General features: G+C 54.0%; 1 protein-coding gene across 2 annotated transcripts; it reads left to right on the forward strand.

Annotated features, from left to right (window-relative positions):
- Window positions 1–376: 376 nt before the first annotated feature.
- GUCD1 (guanylyl cyclase domain containing 1) lies at window positions 377–13,381 on the forward strand. Of its 2 annotated transcripts, none has more exons than XM_027044111.2 (6): window positions 377–602; window positions 5,584–5,668; window positions 6,450–6,615; window positions 7,791–7,882; window positions 9,948–10,189; window positions 10,894–13,381. In XM_027044111.2, exons 1-6 carry the CDS (start codon window positions 560–562, stop codon window positions 10,986–10,988), a joined length of 723 nt encoding a protein of 240 aa, XP_026899912.1. In that variant the 5' UTR covers window positions 377–559; the 3' UTR covers window positions 10,989–13,381. The 2 variants fall into 2 exon arrangements, with proteins under 2 accessions (XP_026899912.1, XP_026899913.1); XM_027044112.2 differs by having other exon boundaries at window positions 380–602; window positions 10,897–13,381.
- Window positions 13,382–15,889: the final 2,508 nt, after the last annotated feature.

A 15,889-nucleotide genomic window follows, 5' to 3' on the forward strand; every position in this document is an offset into this window, starting at 1 on the left:
TGTACGGGTAAGACCTGGCCTTAGGCTAGCAAAGAAACTGCCGCTGAGAAGAGACCGAGTTTGCGAAGATGAGTCTCTGGGGAACCAAGGCTCGCGGAAAGGTAGGGCTTCGGGGCCGTGCTCAAGAAAAAGGGCGGAGCTTCCGGGGAACGGAGGCAGGGAAGGGCCTGCGCGCCTGTGCGTGGTGGAGGGGAAAGGGGCGGGGTCACAGGGAGCTGACATTGCCATTAGCCAGGACCCGCTTAGATACTGAGGCCGGGGGCCTCTAGGAATAGAAGTCGGGGGAGGGGAAAAGAAGGGGAGGGGCCTCCTTGAGGCAGGGAAGGGGTGGGGTTTAGGAAAGGGGCGGGGCCTGACCCGAAGCCTGGAAGGGGCGGGGCGGGGCTTGGGGCGGCCCTGCCACCGCCTCCTCTTCTCCCCACCGCAGTGGCGGTGGCAGTGGCGGCGGCAGCGGCGGCGGAGGAACCTGACACGCACCGGCCCCACTCCCGCCCCAGTCGAAGCCGAAGCTGCAGCCGGCGCCGGGCGGGGGCCATGGGCGCCCCGCGCGGCCCGGGTCATGAGGACGGAGGCGGAGGCAGCGGGGCCGCCGCTCGAGCCCGGTCAGTGCCTCCCCGAGGGCCCAGCCCTCACCCCGGGGAACGAGGGGGACTCCGCCCTAGCGCGGGCAGGGTCCGGCCGCGCGACCTTGGGCCGACCGCCGCCACGGGCCGGGCTGTAGGGCTTTGAGCGGCACTTGGCCAGGTGTATACACTCCCGCCTTGGCCGCTTATCCCCAGCCCCGGTCACTTGGGATTTCCTAATACTCTTAGGGCTGGGACCCCAGTCAGCTCTGAAAGCGGTCATGGTGGGAGGGTCCTGGTTTCGAGGCAAGGGCGGCACCTTGCCCAGAAGCGAAAAGTCCTGCTGGAGCCGCCTTAGGAGATCCCGTCCCCTCCCGGAACTCTGGGGTAACTGAGGCCTAGAAGGGCCGGGACCTGGCCCAGAGCACAGAGCAATGGGTGTGCCCCTTACCCTGGCCTCCCAGGGTCAGCGTTTTGTCTTGCAGTAGTTCTTGACCCTCTGGTTCCTTCTGCCCTCAGGTGGCCTGAGTTTCTTTGGGGCAGAAACCAAGACTGAAATTTAGTGCCTTGGGCTTCAGTTTGCTTTCCTGAGTGGGGGAGGGGAAAGGCAAAGATTCCTGTTCTCAGGGTTGATTAGAACAAGAAAGTGCTAGTAAACTCTGAGGTGAGGTGCCAACTCAAGGGAGAGGTCAAGAGCATGTGTGACCCAACCCTAAGACATCAGGGAGCTTGGTGTCACAACCAGAGAGGGGTCTCTTTTGTGAATGCAGCAGAGCATAGGGTCTGATGCTGTCCTGATTTTTGCATCCCTACTCTTCCAGTTATCTAACTCTGTGATCTTGGATCAGACACTTGGTTTCCTGAGTCTCAGTGAAGTAATAGCTCACATTCATAGGGAGCTTTCTCTGAGCAGGCACTGTGCTAAGTTGTTTACATGCAGTGCCTTATTAATCCTCATAAGGACCCTGTAAAGTAGGTTACCATTGTTACTTGCACTTTTGCACACAAGCAGATAGAGCTGAAAGGAGCTGTAAGTATTCAGGACCAATGAGCTACCTACCTTCTTTGGCAACAGCTGCCAACTGAAGCCAGGCCAGGGCCTAACAGGCAAACCTTATTTTCAGGTGAGACAAAGCCTTGGCTCCAAGCATCAACATCTGGCAGCAGTTCTGGACTTAGAAGGCCTTGCCTCCCCTTATCTCTCCCACAGCAGTAGCTCTGGATCCCTGTGGGCTAACTTGCCCATGCCAAGACTGGAGATGGCCATGTGGAAGTGTTTAGCCTTGTGCGGCCTCAGAATCAAGGGGTTCTAGGGACCAGGGCAAGAAGAGGAAGAGCACACAAGGGCCCTAGGGAGCAGCTGTCCTGTGCCACATTTATAGCTGAGAATAGGGGAAGGCACAGACAGAGTCAAAGCCTGGCCAAGGATGACCCAGCTAGCCAGTGCCAGAGCCTGGGCCACAGAGTGAGGAGGGAACCGTGAACAGAGGGCCGTAGTCTGGAAGCCAGGGTGGGGGTTAAAGAGGGGGTTGGGGCATTGCCATAACAAGTAGGCCTAGGCATCTCAAGAGATAAGGCCTTTTTGGAAAAACACCTTCCATTCATCAAGCATGTATGAGTGTCAAAGGGCTGGGAAGAGGCAAATGCAACCCTGTCCCTGCCTGCCACTGAGGTATTCGCAGTCTGTCCAGTGGGGAAGGCAGGCACGATCACATCAAATACTCCATATTGAAGGGCTCAGAGAGGGAAAGAGACCAGAGCATTTGGATGTTCAGAGATGGGAGACAACATTCCAGACAAGGGATTTGCAAGAGCAAAGGCTGGGGAGTAAACAGCCTATGTAGAGAGAAACAAAAAGGTGGGTTCTTGCCACAGTGAAGGATTCTTGAAAAGCGACACCTTCCACCACAAGAGAACAGCACCCTGCTCTCTCTCCACTCAACCCGTTGCAGGGATTTTTTTTTTTTTAACATTTTATTTATTTTTGAGAGAGAGACAGAGCACAAGTGGGGGAGAGACAGAGAGAGAGAGAGAGAGAGAGAGGGAGACACAGAATCCGAAGCAGGGGCAGAGAGAGAGAGAGAAAGAGAGCGGGAGACACAGAATCCGAAGCAGGCTCCAGGCTCCTGAGCTGTCAGCACAGAGCCTGACATGGGGCTCGTACCCACAAACCATGAGATTGTGACCAGAGCCAAAGTCGGACACTCAACCGACTAAGCCACCCAGGCATCCCCCATTGCAGGGAATTTTTAAGAATATGATCTGGAGAGCAGGACTTGGGATTTAGTTAGTGTTCTCAAATCGTAGCACACATTGATTGCTTAATAAGTTCATTTCTTCCAACAAATGTTTGTTGAGTTACTGCTAAGCATCAGACACTAGGCATTGGGAATAACAGTCAACAAGATTAGCAAACTCTGTCATCAGGAAGCTTACAGTCTTGTGGGGAGATGGAGTAACTCTATTTTATTTTTATTTTTCTTATTAATTTTGCTAAGTACTATGAAGGAAACAAACAGGATCCTGGGAAGGGGGTCCTTCTCCCCTGAAGGCATGGTCAGAAAAATCCTTTCAGAGGAGGAGCATTTGAGCTGGGACCTGAATGACAAAAAGGGGCAGCCTCGAGAACTGCAGAGGAAAGTCCCAGACAGAGACTGCTGCACTTGCAGAGGGGTGGAATGAAGCTTGATGGGTTCCCAGGGTCACTGGGTGGAACTGGGTTCATGAGGTGTCAGGGCCAAGGTGAGGCTGGTGGGGCCCAGATTGGGCTGGGCCCTGCAGGCCATGGAATGGGGTGACAACTTTATTCTAAGAGTAATGGGAGCCTGTGGATGGGATCCCTCTGGCTACTGTGTACAGATGGGGGAGGAGCTGGAGGTAGAATTTGGAACAGAGGATAGGCAGAAGTCAGGCTGCACTGAGCCCTCAGAACTAAATCTATGGCAGTGGGAAGAGGCAAATGTGGGAGGCCTTGAATGATGGCCTGGGTTCCTTTTAGAGGCATCAGGGGTCAGGGGAAGGAGGGAACAAAAACCTTAGCCCAGTTGGGCTCAGTGTACCAGGCCCACCCTGGATGGAGGGCAGCATTCACGTCAGCACCTGCAAAGAGCTTTACACATGCTCTTGCCCTGAGTGCTCATAGCACTCTGCACACTGGCATCTGTGGCAGTCCATTTCATAGAGGAAGAAGTAGGCACAGAGAGGCCAAATGCCTCTCCTCAAGTGACTCAGCCAACAAGAGGCCTGTACTCGCCCACACCATCCTGCCATCCATACAGCCTGCTGCTTGCCCTTGGAGGTGAGGAATGGGGGGAGAAAGGCCAAGTATAAGACAGTGAAGGAGCAGTCACAGGTCCCTGCCTCCTGGGAATGTACAACAGCTCAGCAGGGCACAAACAAGTTCAATGCAAGGGTCCTGTGAGCCAAAGAGTGAACTCTGGCCTGACAGAGTGCAGATGAGGGAAAAGGCATGGCCAGCTTAGGATCAGAGAAGGCACCTGGCATCTGCGCCAGACCTTGCAGGCTGGGGAGAGTTTAGACATAGGAGCATAGGAGCTTGGGACTCACTCCAGGCAAGACACTGCCCAGACAAGGCCAGCAGGTTGAAAAGCCAGGAGAGACATCAGGGCCCTTCTGGTTGCTACATGCGGGAGCCAGGGCTGGCATAGCAAGCCAGCTTCTGGTGCAGCTCTGCACAGACAGGTCATGGGTTCAGAAGAGACCCCAGAGACTCCCAAGATGAGGAAACAATGTGGGCTGGGTTTTCACATGCTGAGTGGGTGTCATGAATGAGCAGTGAGTGGTGATAGCTGAAGTGAAGTCCCTCCCATTTCTCTAGACTCTGAACTTTGTCCAGATTGTGGGATCCCAGAGTAGGAGGTTCCAATAGGCCACATGCCAGCTGGCCCCTGCCTTAGCACTTCAGTGCATGTTGTTCCCCCCTGTCTTCCTTTTCCTCACTGTCACTCTCTAAGACATACCCCCACCATTTCCCCAGACTAGCCCTCTGATTTTCTCTTACACTTGCTTGTTGTTGCTGACCACCAGGACAGGGATCTGTTTATGTCACTTACCACCACATCTCCAGTTCACATCCAGGTGCTAGGCTCTTGGGAAATATTTGTTGATTGAATGACAGAATCAGACCAAAGTCCCCCACTTTAGAGATAGCCAAACTCAGTCCAGCAAGAGGAAGTCAGTTGCTCAGCCCACAGCCAGCCTGTGACAGAGCTGGGGCTAAAATGCTTAGGTTGGGTACTTTCTGCTGCTCCACACTGTATGGCAAGAATAGACTGAGAGGTCACCTAGGGTAGCGTTGCACATACACAGATTACATGACACTATCCCTTCCTTCTAACCATGGACTTCACACTTTGGTGGCCCTGGGGGGCTTTGGAGTTAGGTGGACCACAAGGGGCCTCATGAATTCAGACTTGAATATCTGCTGAGCATCTCCCATGTGCCTGCCCTGTCCCAGCCTCCTCAGAGGTCCCACCAAAAAGAGTGCTCTAAAAGAGAGGCCTGTGGGTCTGTGAGTGCATGTAGCGGGGGGCTATGCATGATGGAGGCAACATCGTGGAGAAGTGATACCCAAAGGCAGGAGTTAGGTCAGGCACCTGGGAGGCCAGGAGAGTTCAGGCAGGGGGAAGAGGTGTGCAAAGGCCCTGGAGCATAAGGGATCACAGCAAGTGAATGTTCTGCCTAGAGGTAGGCCCAATGAGGATGAGGGAGGCAACAAGGCAGAGCGTGCTGGGGCAGCAGCCATGAAGGCATTGTCCTAAGAGATGCAGGAACCAACCCATTGCAGGGTTTTGTGCAGGGCTGGCCTACTCTGACTGGTTGTTTTGGGGAGATTACTGCTGTTGTAAGGAGAATGGATTGGGGCACCTGAAAGGCTGTTTACCAGCTTCTGAACAGCCCCTACCGGATCTGGGCAGGAGCCAATGGTGGTGGCTCCAACGGGGGTGGCAGTGACAGGCACAATGCCAAAGGTCTGTGACTTCCTTGTGTTTCCACACAGGAGACTTTGTGCAGCTGCCCGTGCCCATCATCCAGCAGCTCTACCACTGGGACTGCGGCCTGGCCTGCTCCAAAATGGTGCTGCGGTGAGTGCTCAGGCCTAGACTCTCCCCATCCACACCATCTGCTCTGGCTGGAAGGAGAAACAGGGCGAGACCTGGGTGGGATTCATCATCCATATGGCTATTCATGGTTAGGGTTTACAGGAGGCCCAGCTTCCATCCAGGCTTGGTTCCATCTGCAAAAGCAAGCAAAGGGTGGACTAGGCTCGGAGGATAGCCAAGGAAGACTCAGGTGCCTAGTCCTGGCCCACAGAGTGACCCCATGACAGGGACATGGGACCTTCCAACCTCAGGCTCCCTAGTGACTGTGTCACTAGGGAGCCGACTGTTGAACTAAGGCTATGTGAATGAATATCACAGGAACCTTAGGCATCAGAACATAGAGGGACCACAGTGATCTCCTTGTAGGAGATTTTTCAGGCAGCTGCCAGGAACCTCAGAGCAACCTCTCCCATACCTGTTTTATATCTTGGAATTCCAGGAAAGACAGTGTTCAACAAAAGTGTTCTGTGTCTGAAACTTAGAAAACCTCTGATGTGGTCCAAGCATCTCATCCTAAAGATGAGGCCAGAGTGGTTGGCAACTTACCCAAAGTCACACAACCTGCAAGAGACTCAAGAAGCAGAATCCTCGACTCTGGGGCCAACACAGTGCCCCAGGCAGCCTCACGCTGTGCCCAAGAAGTAGACAAGATGTAGGATCATGACAAAGGATGGAGCCTTCTGATAGTGGCTGGTGGGCCCTTGGGAGGAGGATGACCCCAGCCAGCTTGGCAAGCCAACCTCAGCAGCCTGTCTGCCTACAGGTACCTGGGCCAGCTGGACGACAATGAGTTTGAGAGTGCCCTGCAGGAGCTGCGACTAACCAGGAGCATCTGGACCATTGACCTGGCTTACCTAATGCGCCACTTTGGCGTGAGGCATCGTTTCTGCACACAGACCCTGGGCGTTGACAAGGGCTACAAGAACCAGGTGAGCACTCAACTGCCAGGCCATCACCCAGGCCCAGTAATTGAAAAAGGGTATGGTCAAGGCCTGGACACCCGAATGGGCACACAGGTGCACAGAGACCGGGGAACAGCAGCAAATGTCCAGTGGGCAGGATATTCGAAGCAGTCAGACCGGGTGACCTTGAGGTCCAGCCTGCCCAAAGCATCTAAGCAGTGAGAGCTGCCTACCTTTAAGAGCACTTGATGATGTACAGGGGAGCATCTCAGGCCGCCTTCTGTGTCCCTCCTTCCTGTTGTCCAGGGCCTTTGAGCATGTCACTCTGACCTCACCCTGCTGCCACTTGCCCATTTTCTTCCTTGTCACAGGGACAGCCGGCTCCAATCTGGGTAATTGCTATTCAGGAAGAAAAACTAAAATGCCACCTTTCCTATTTTTTTCTTTTTGAAATAGAATGTCAACATAGCCTCGCCATTATACCAGTGCACCCCCACCCCCCAACCCGTGTAGTTAGAGCCAGTCTTGCCTGCTGCAGGGGCACATGTCGGCCCAGGCTCCAAAACTTGGCAGAACACAGTCTCTCCTGGCCTCGCTGGCAAGAGGGTTGTCACGTGGTGGCCAGTGCCAGTCAACCTAACTCTCCTTTGAACCTTCCAGGCCAGGGGAAGAACGCTAATGGATCTGGCTTGATCACTGTGGCTGCAAGGCAGAGAAAAGAACCCAAGAACAGGGTCTCTCCTGCCTCCGCCCTGAGGGCTTTAGCCCCCTTAAGTCCCCTATGCCAAATAAAGTATGTCCCATGAATCTCATCTTGCTAAGCCAAGCAGTGGAGGAGCATCTGGGTGGGCTCAGCCACCCCTTTTGCTCATTTACCACAGACTCCCACTGATGTCCTTGGGGTTCACAAGCCCAGGGATGACTAGCCTTGCTGGGGGAGCTAGGCTGCCTGAGCTCAACTGCCTACCTGTCTCCTGAGCATCCTCCTCATGCCTCTGTGTGGTCCTGTGCGTTCTGGCCAGCCATCCTGCCGGCTTGAGACAGACGCAGCTTTCTGCCCCGGTGTGCTGCATCTCCCCTAGCAGGCCAGGCTCGTCCCCTCTTTCACCATCTTTAACTCCATAACATGCTCTTTACTTCATCCAAATGGGGTGAGGACAGCCAGGACAGGCATCCCCTCCAGCCTGCTCTTCCCTCTTCAGTCCTTCTACAGAAAGCACTTTGACACAGAGGAGACCCGGGTGAACCAGCTGTTTGCACAAGCCAAGGCCTGCAAGGTGCTGGTGGAAAAATGGTGAGCCTCCCCTCACTCTTCCTTGTGCACCTACTCACCCACATATTTACTATGGGGGAGGCCTTGGGATGATGTACAGGAAAGGCTAGGGACTTGGCAGTCAGGCAGAACTGGGCTTTCCTACCCAGAATCTTGGCCAATTCTGAGGCTAAGGGCACACAGACTTGGGCTCCTAGGCCTTATTGTTTCCATCCATAAAATGGGGACATGTGGCTACACAAAACTCTGGCCTTAGGTGGATCACGAGCAGGGGCTGGAGGAACAAGTGAGCAAGACAGACTCCAGCCTGCCCTCAGTCTGCTCACAGATGGTAGCATGAGACAGAACACAGGAACCCTTAATGAAGGGGTGACAGCCTAAGGAATATGCTGGCACGGTGATGGAGAGTAACGGGACAGCCCAGTGTGTAGGGTCTCTAGGGAGGCCTGGCTCTCAGATCTCTACAGACTGCTATGACCTTATGTGGGTCTCCCCCTTCTCAGCTATACATGAGGAACACGATTCGGGCAGATCCTGGGAGTAACTTCCTCAGAATCTAATGACTTTCTTCTCCAGGCTCAGGCATGTTAGCTTTGATCCTGGTTGGGCTCCCCTAGACCACTCTTCTCAGGTCTTCCTATTCTTTACAGACCTATGTTTTCATTGTTAACATAATGTTACTGCATGATAGGTAATTGGGAAAATGGAAAAGTCTCCACACATCCTTCAGCCACGTGAGCACACGTTGGAAGGAAAAGAACAAATGTTTATTTAGTGGCACCTGACATGTGCTATCTTGTTGAGTGGGAAGCTGGTGCTGTCCCCATTCCTCAGGTGAGGAAACTGAGGATGGGAAAAATAGTGTGAGCTGCCCATGGTCACCTTCGGCAACTCGGCCATGCTGTGATCCAAACCTAGCTCTTCCACACCCAATTATTCCGTGAAGCACGATGCATTTGTTCCAGCGCAGCCCCCGCTTTTTCTCTGTAGTTGAAATCCCATTCTTGTACGTACCATCGGGAACTCAGCCAGCTATTTCATTTCAAAGACCAAATGGAAAAATGGCATCTTTCTCCAGGCTGAGGCAACCAAACCAAAGCGCCTTGTGACTTAGCCATGGGCTGGAGTTGGGTCAGGCCATGTAGTGCTAACGTTGCCACTCCTGAGGAGACTGCTGAGGAAGGAGGCCCCCATAGCCTAGGGAACCACCACTCCACAGCCCCTCTCCCCTTCTGGATTTGCTGCCTTTTGTGGGGCATTGAATGGGGCAGTGCCTGATAGTCTGCCTCAGGGAGCAGCTGGCTCAGCTGAACTGGGGGGTCCCCTGGAAACACTGCTGACCAGCCCTTCGTGGGCAGCCCCGTCTGCCACAAGGAACCTTAGAGAAAAGAAAAAACAAAAAGAAAAATAGTCCTTTCAGAGAAGCATGTGGCTTTATTTTATTTAAGTTTTTTTTTTTTAAGTTCTTATTTATTTATTTTGAGATAGAGAACACGAGTGGGGAAGGGGCAGAGAAAGAGGGAGAGAATCCCAAGCTGGCTCCACAATGTCAGCACAGTGTCGTGACTCAAACCCACGAACCGTGAGATCATGACCTAAACCAAAACCAAGAGTCAGACACTTAACCTACTGAGCCACCCAGGCGCCCCGAGAAGCATGTGGTTTTAAAACTGATGAAGCCATGCTTGGCTCAGATTTTGGGAATTAAGTTGAACCGATAGCTTCCAATGTAAACTGCATGTGATTTAGGGTAAATGATCAAGGAGGGTGCTCAGCAAAAAAAACTTCACTAGCCAGGGTGGGAGGTGGGGTCCCATGTATTGATCCAGTGGCCCTTGACAGGGTCTCATCTGGAGCTGATGTGCCACCCCCTGCACTGGTCCCATGCTGAATCCTGCACTGGTCCCATGCTGAATCCTGGGCTGAGCTTGGGCCATAGTGACAAGGCAGGATGTTCCTATCTGCAAAGAGCTCAGGAGGGAGGGAAGTCAGCCATGTCCCCAAGCTTTGTGATCCAGGCAGGGGTCCACTTGAGAGATGGGGAATGGGACCCGATGGTGCCAGCTGACTCTCCTCCCGCCCACAGCACAGTGAGCGTGCAGGATATCCAGGAGCACCTGGCACAGGGCCACGTGGCCATTGTGCTGGTGAACTCTGGGGTGTTGCACTGCGACCTCTGCTCCAGTCCTGTCAAGTACTGCTGCTTCGCCCCCAGCGGCCACCGCTGCTTCTGCCGGACGCCTGACTACCAGGGCCACTTCATTGTTCTGCGTGGCTACAACCGCGCCACTGGCTGCATCTTCTACAACAACCCAGCCTATGCTGACCGTGAGTGCTGGGCGGGCTGGGGAGAGTGGGTGGGGCAGGCTGCATTCACAGTCCAGTCCCCATGATTCCTTCTCATTCAAGACCTCCCTCACTGCCTTCTCCCCAAACTTTTGCTCCTCCTGAGCTCCTGTCATCTGCGCTGCTTCTTTGGCCTACACAGAGCAGCCACAAACCCGAGGCCCTGCCAGCCTCCACACCCTGGTCATTGCTACACCAGGCCAGGCCATCTCCCTCCCACACCGCTGCCCAGGGCCCTGCCTCACCCTTACTCTGCTGTTCCCCCACCCTGGTCCCTGCCATCTCCCTCATTCCAGCCCTCCCAGGACAGCTAGCAAGCATACTTGTCAGAGAGGAAGGTCTGCCCAGTTCCGGCTCTTGCTCCAGATCCAGCAAGGGCTCCCCACTGTCCTGGGGAATGGGAAGGACTGTCCTCACTCTAGCACACTTACCCCATGTGTCCTCAAACATGTTTCTTCCCCTCTCTGGGCCTCACCTTCTCCATCTTCGAAATTGGGGAAGGGTCAGAGAATGAGCTCATGTAGCCTGAAATAGGCAAGGAAGGCTTCCTGGGGACGGAAGACGAGTGGCAAAGGGTGGCCAGACGAGTGAGCCATGGTGAGATGTCCTCCAGCTCCCCTGGGCGCCAGTGAGGCAGGTACACCTCCCTCTACCTGCTGACCCCACTCTGCCCTTCCTGCCCTCAGCAGGAATGTGCAGCACCAGCATCAGTAACTTCGAGGAGGCCAGAACCAGTTATGGCACAGATGAGGACATCCTCTTTGTCTACTTGGACAGCTGACGGCGGGAGCCTGGTGTGCCCAGGCCCTCACACCCCACCCTGCCACACCCCAGTCAGGCCCACTCAGGAGGCCTTGGCGCAGGCCCCGAGCTGCTAGGGCTTGGATGCAGAACTGCATCCAGCCTTGGCCCATGTGACAAAGCCCCAGGGAATTCTTGGAGCCCAAGGCGTGCCTGCTTTGTCCACCAGCGTTGCGCGTGTCATCATGCCACTTACCCTGCACACCTGCTGGTTGCTGGAGGCCTCCGCAGAGCATCTGAGTAGAGCCTCCCCTGGGACCCCAGGCCCGACTCCAACCACGCCCAGGGGACTTCCAGCCCCGTGGGTGCCTTTGTTGCCTGCAAACCAGACCCAGGTGGAGAAGGCTGAGCTCGTCTCCCCACAGACCTGGGGGCTGAGCCCTGGAGATGCCGCTTGTCAGGATGGCATCTGTGTGTTTGGAGACCATGTAGCCAACCCCAGCTCCCAGGGCTGCGGACTGCTCCAGGCCTTGCTGGGAACTGCCCTCCCCCCTGTCCCCCTCAGAAGTGCTATAGACCTCCCTGTGCCCTTTGGTGAATGCCGCCACTCTCTCACGCCTCTCCGTGGACCCAAGTTCCTGTGGCTGGTTGTCAGACCTCTGGGCCCTGAGGAGGACTGGGCCTCAGGCCAAAAGGACCCTGAACCCCACCCCTCACCCTGCACCCTCCAGGTACTATAGCATTGTAGGGTGGAGGGCCCTGAGGGGAGTAGACAGGGCCCTGGCTCTTGCTGGCTGAATGTACTCTGAGAATGCCTGACCCTGAGGGCCAAGAACAGCCACTTGAGTCCCAAAGACCCCCCCCCCCCCCGCAACCCATGAGGCCTCCTGACACTAGCCTAAGCCCTGACAGTGGGGCCCATTCTCTGGGTATGGGGAGCCCCAAGCCTCACAGTGCTGGAGGTGCTGGGGTGCTAGGGCCTGCACTGCTGAGGCAGTGGCGGGGGATAGCCTGTGGCCTCCCACCCACCCCAGTGTTCATGCCAGGACATTTTGCACAGAAAGTTGGGTCTCTTTTTTTCTTGACAGAGAAAGGTGGTACCTGCCCAGGATCACATAGCACTGCACGTAGCATGGACTATTTGTTTTGTTTTGTTTTTTTGAGATTTAAGCTTTCACTTGTGGGGAGTGAGAATCACCCTCAAGTAAGACAATAATAGTGAGATTCAGGTACTTCAGAACCACTGACACCTCTCTTCATAGGGCAGATAAGCCAGCCCAAGTTCTCTTTCAAAGAGAAAGGGACTCACAGCTGGTGGGCTGAGTGCCAGGACCCTTCACTTTATAGACAAAATCCGGCCATCAGTCTGGGGACAGTATGTCCAGGACAGTGGTGGGCCTGGGTCTTGAATGCAGATCTGCACCTAAAAACTAAGGGAAATGGATCATTCCCAAAGGGGCTGAGGACACCCACCCCTCATGAGCGGTCATTGGCAAGGGAGCAAGGCTACCCCAAGAGCCACATGGCAGCTGCCATCCCTCTGGACCGCAAACCATGCTCAGCATCTGCTCCCACCAGCTGGCTGGCATCTCCCCACCATGGCTGCTCTGAGGGGCAGAGGTGGGCTCTGTTTATGAGGGCTGTCAGACCACCCAGCCAAATCGCTCCTCGGCACCAGATGCAGCCTTTGGCCGCGACGGAGGCGCTATTAGCTGGTTAGCTAACATGTCAGCCACCCTAGTTTCAGAGACTAGCATTGCCTTCAGACTGGTCTCGTCTCTTTTGCCTTAATGCTGGGTGGCCCAAGATCCCAGGGAACTCTGGTTTCACGCCCAGGAGTACCATGTGTGGCAGCTGAGGTTTGGGCGTCCTCAGGAAGGGTCTGGCTAAAATTGTGGTAAGAATAGATGCATCAAGGAAGGCAATGAGGAAGCGAAGCTGTGGATGACTGGTGGGGCTGTCATGGAGAGCAGCCTCCACGGAGAGTGGTCACAGCACCTCAGTCCATCGTGTGACATTTAGAAACACTCAGTCCCTGGGCAGGCCACAAGTTAGAGGTCACCTGGTCACCTGCCAGAGGTCATCTGGCAGATTAACAAGAAAGCTACCTGTGCCTGAGACGGTGCCATCTGCCCGGGGAGGGTCATGGGGGTAGGATGCAAACCACGCTATGTTGTGTTCTTGCACATGTCATGAAAACAAGGCTGGAGAGAGCCCAGACTTCAGGAACTTCTGCCCATAGCATGTGGCACCCATGACCCCTGTCCACTTGCTAGGGGCCCAGCGAAGCCACACTGGATGGTTGGTTTTGTTCACTCCAGCCACACAGGGACAAAAGGGATCTTTTGCATTGCAGAGATTTTCTACATATATATATTTTGTTTGTAATGAGCCATTCTCAATAAACATTATTCTCACTGCAAAATGATGGCAGCTTATGGCCCACTTTTGTGAATTCTTGTTTCCCTCCTAAATTCTCAGCATGAGCACATGTGAATCCAGGTCCTTGGCCTGCCATACCAGGTTGTAGCTCAGACTAGAATCCTGTTTAACTGCTTTTCGTTTCTGCCTCCCTCCTGACGCTCATATAAGGATTAGGTAGGCAATGCTAGAAACAGAAGGGCATCAGAGCTGAGCTTGACTGTGGTTCTTGAAGAGGGCATGGAGGGCACACAGCTTTGGGCAGGAGGAGGGTCTGGGGGGTGGTGGAATCAAATGAGGGAGATGGTGGGGCCCATAGGAGGCAATAGATGGGAGGAGTCCTGTGGGCAGGACTCCGGCGTTCCCTGTACCATCCACCCCCAGTCAGCAGCTCCCCTCACTTGGTAGCTATTGGGGTCTTCTAGTGTTACATTTGATAAGGATTCTATTTCTGAAAAAAAGGACATGTGTGTAAATCCTGCAGTATCTGGCAGCCTCGGACCTGCCCCAGGTCTCACAGAGAGCTGAAAGAGCCAGAGCAGGCCTCTTGGGTAGGGTCCCAGTCTCCAGCTGGGACCTCATCCTGACTGACTGCTGCTCTGCCCCTCCCCAAGCCCCACATTGAGGGGATGTATTAGGAGTTCTGACTGAGGTCTTGGACCCTTCTCCAAACTGGAGAGCAGCCCTGTAGACATACTTTCAATCAGGGAGTTGACCAGCCGAGGACGGGGTGCCCTGCTAGAGTATGCCAGGCAGCACAGCATGTATTCTGCATGTGTAACCGACAACACTGGCCCTTTCTGTGCTTCAGCAGGAGCCTTCTGCCCATCCTAGGGGAAGGGGCCCCATCCTGAATGCACATATCATGGTTGGGACAGGCATGAGAAAGACTGGCTTGGGGCCTCTGAGTGACCATTGAATACAATTATGGGAGAAAAATGACGATGAAGGAGGTGTTGAACCAGGACAAATGTGGATAAGGTAACAAGAACTGGGTAGAGCTGGCTGCTCAGAGCATGCAGATGAGGATAAGAGGGGGACAGGCTGAGGATTCCTGGGAGGGGCCCCACCGGAGCCAAGGGGCCCGGACAGAACAGACAGCTGGGTGCAGCCGAACTGGTGCCTTTGGCCTGGGGCCTTTTAAGCTGTTGGCCAGGGCTGCAGTCACCTCAAGGTTTGACATCCTGGGGCATTTGCTTCCAGGCTCACGAATAGGGCTGTTGACCACAGACTGCCTGGGTGTGCTCATCATATGGCAAGTGGTAATGACATAAAGTTGGGGGAGGGGGTGGAGAGAGAGAGAGAATGAGCACCCAGTATAGAAGCCACAGCCTTTTAAAAAATTTTTTTTTAACTTTTATTCATTTTTGAGAGAGAGAGATAGAGAGAGAGAGAGAGGGAGAGAACATGAGTGGGGGAGGGGCTGAGAGAGAGGGAGACACAGAATCTGAAGCAGGCTCCAGGCTCTGAGCTGTCAGCACAGAGCCCAATACAGGGCTCAAACCCACAGACCGTGAGATTATGACCTGAGCCGAAGTTGGATGCTTAACCAACTGAGCCACCCAGGTGCCCCAAGCCACAGCCTTTTAATAACCTAATCTCAAAAGTGACATCCTAGGGGCACCTGGCTGGCTCAGTCGGTTGAGCATCCGACTTTAGCTCAGGTCATGATCTCACAGTTGTGGGTTCGAGCCCCATATTGGGTTCTGCGCTGACAGTTCAGAGCCTGGAACCTGCTTCAGATTCTGTGTCTCCCTATGTCTCTCTGCCCCTCCCTCACCTGCTCTCTCTCTCTCCCTCTCTCCCTCTCTCAAAAATAAATAACTACATATTTTTAAAAATGGGGCACCTGGGTGGTTCAGTTGGTTAAGTGTCCGACTCTTGATTTCAGCTTTCAGCTCAGGTCATGATCTCATGGTTAGTGGGTTCAAGCCCCACATTGGGCTTTTTGCTGACAGCATGCAGAGACTGCTTGAAATTCTCTCTTCTCTCTCTCTCTGCCCTTCCCCCTGCTCACACATTCTCTCTCTCTCTCTCAAAAATAAACTTAAAAAAAAAAAGAAGTTACATCCTATCATTTCTGCAGGACTCTGTTTGTTAGAAGTGCACCAGTAAATCCAGTATACACTGGGGATTACACAGGGCTAGGATACAGGAGGCAAGGATCATGGGAGTTCTGGTGGTTACATTTTTTAAATCTCATAACAGAGCTAGGAATACCCCTGGAGACCTCTGGTCTAGCACATCCTGAGGCATGCCCTTCAGAATATATCAGTGGTGAGAATCTCTGTATAACAGGGTACCCTGGTCAGGTCAGCTTGGCAAACACTGCATGCTACCTACAGTCCCCTCTGGGAGATCTAGGATGTACAGAAAAGGCTCTGTATAATCCTGCAGCAAGGGGACTCCCTTTATTTAGGTTTTCCCCCAATTAGCCACAGTTGTTCTTGTGTAACACTAGTATCCCGTGAAGCATGCTGACATTTGAGTAACCGTTGGTCCAGTCCGAGGGGGAGAGTG

This window comes from Acinonyx jubatus, chromosome D3 (genome assembly GCF_027475565.1).
Source record: "Acinonyx jubatus isolate Ajub_Pintada_27869175 chromosome D3, VMU_Ajub_asm_v1.0, whole genome shotgun sequence".
Lineage (NCBI taxonomy): Eukaryota > Metazoa > Chordata > Mammalia > Carnivora > Felidae > Acinonyx > Acinonyx jubatus.

Excerpts from the sequence above, each read along its gene's own strand:
- GUCD1 (XM_027044111.2), top strand. The coding sequence starts at position 560 with ATGAGGACGGAGGCGGAGGCAGCGGGGCCGCCGCTCGAGCCCG. Across the intron at positions 6,616-7,790 it reads ACAAGGGCTACAAGAACCAG|TCCTTCTACAGAAAGCACTT; the intron begins GTGAGCACTCAA and ends TTCCCTCTTCAG. Across the intron at positions 7,883-9,947 it reads AAGGTGCTGGTGGAAAAATG|CACAGTGAGCGTGCAGGATA; the intron begins GTGAGCCTCCCC and ends TCCCGCCCACAG.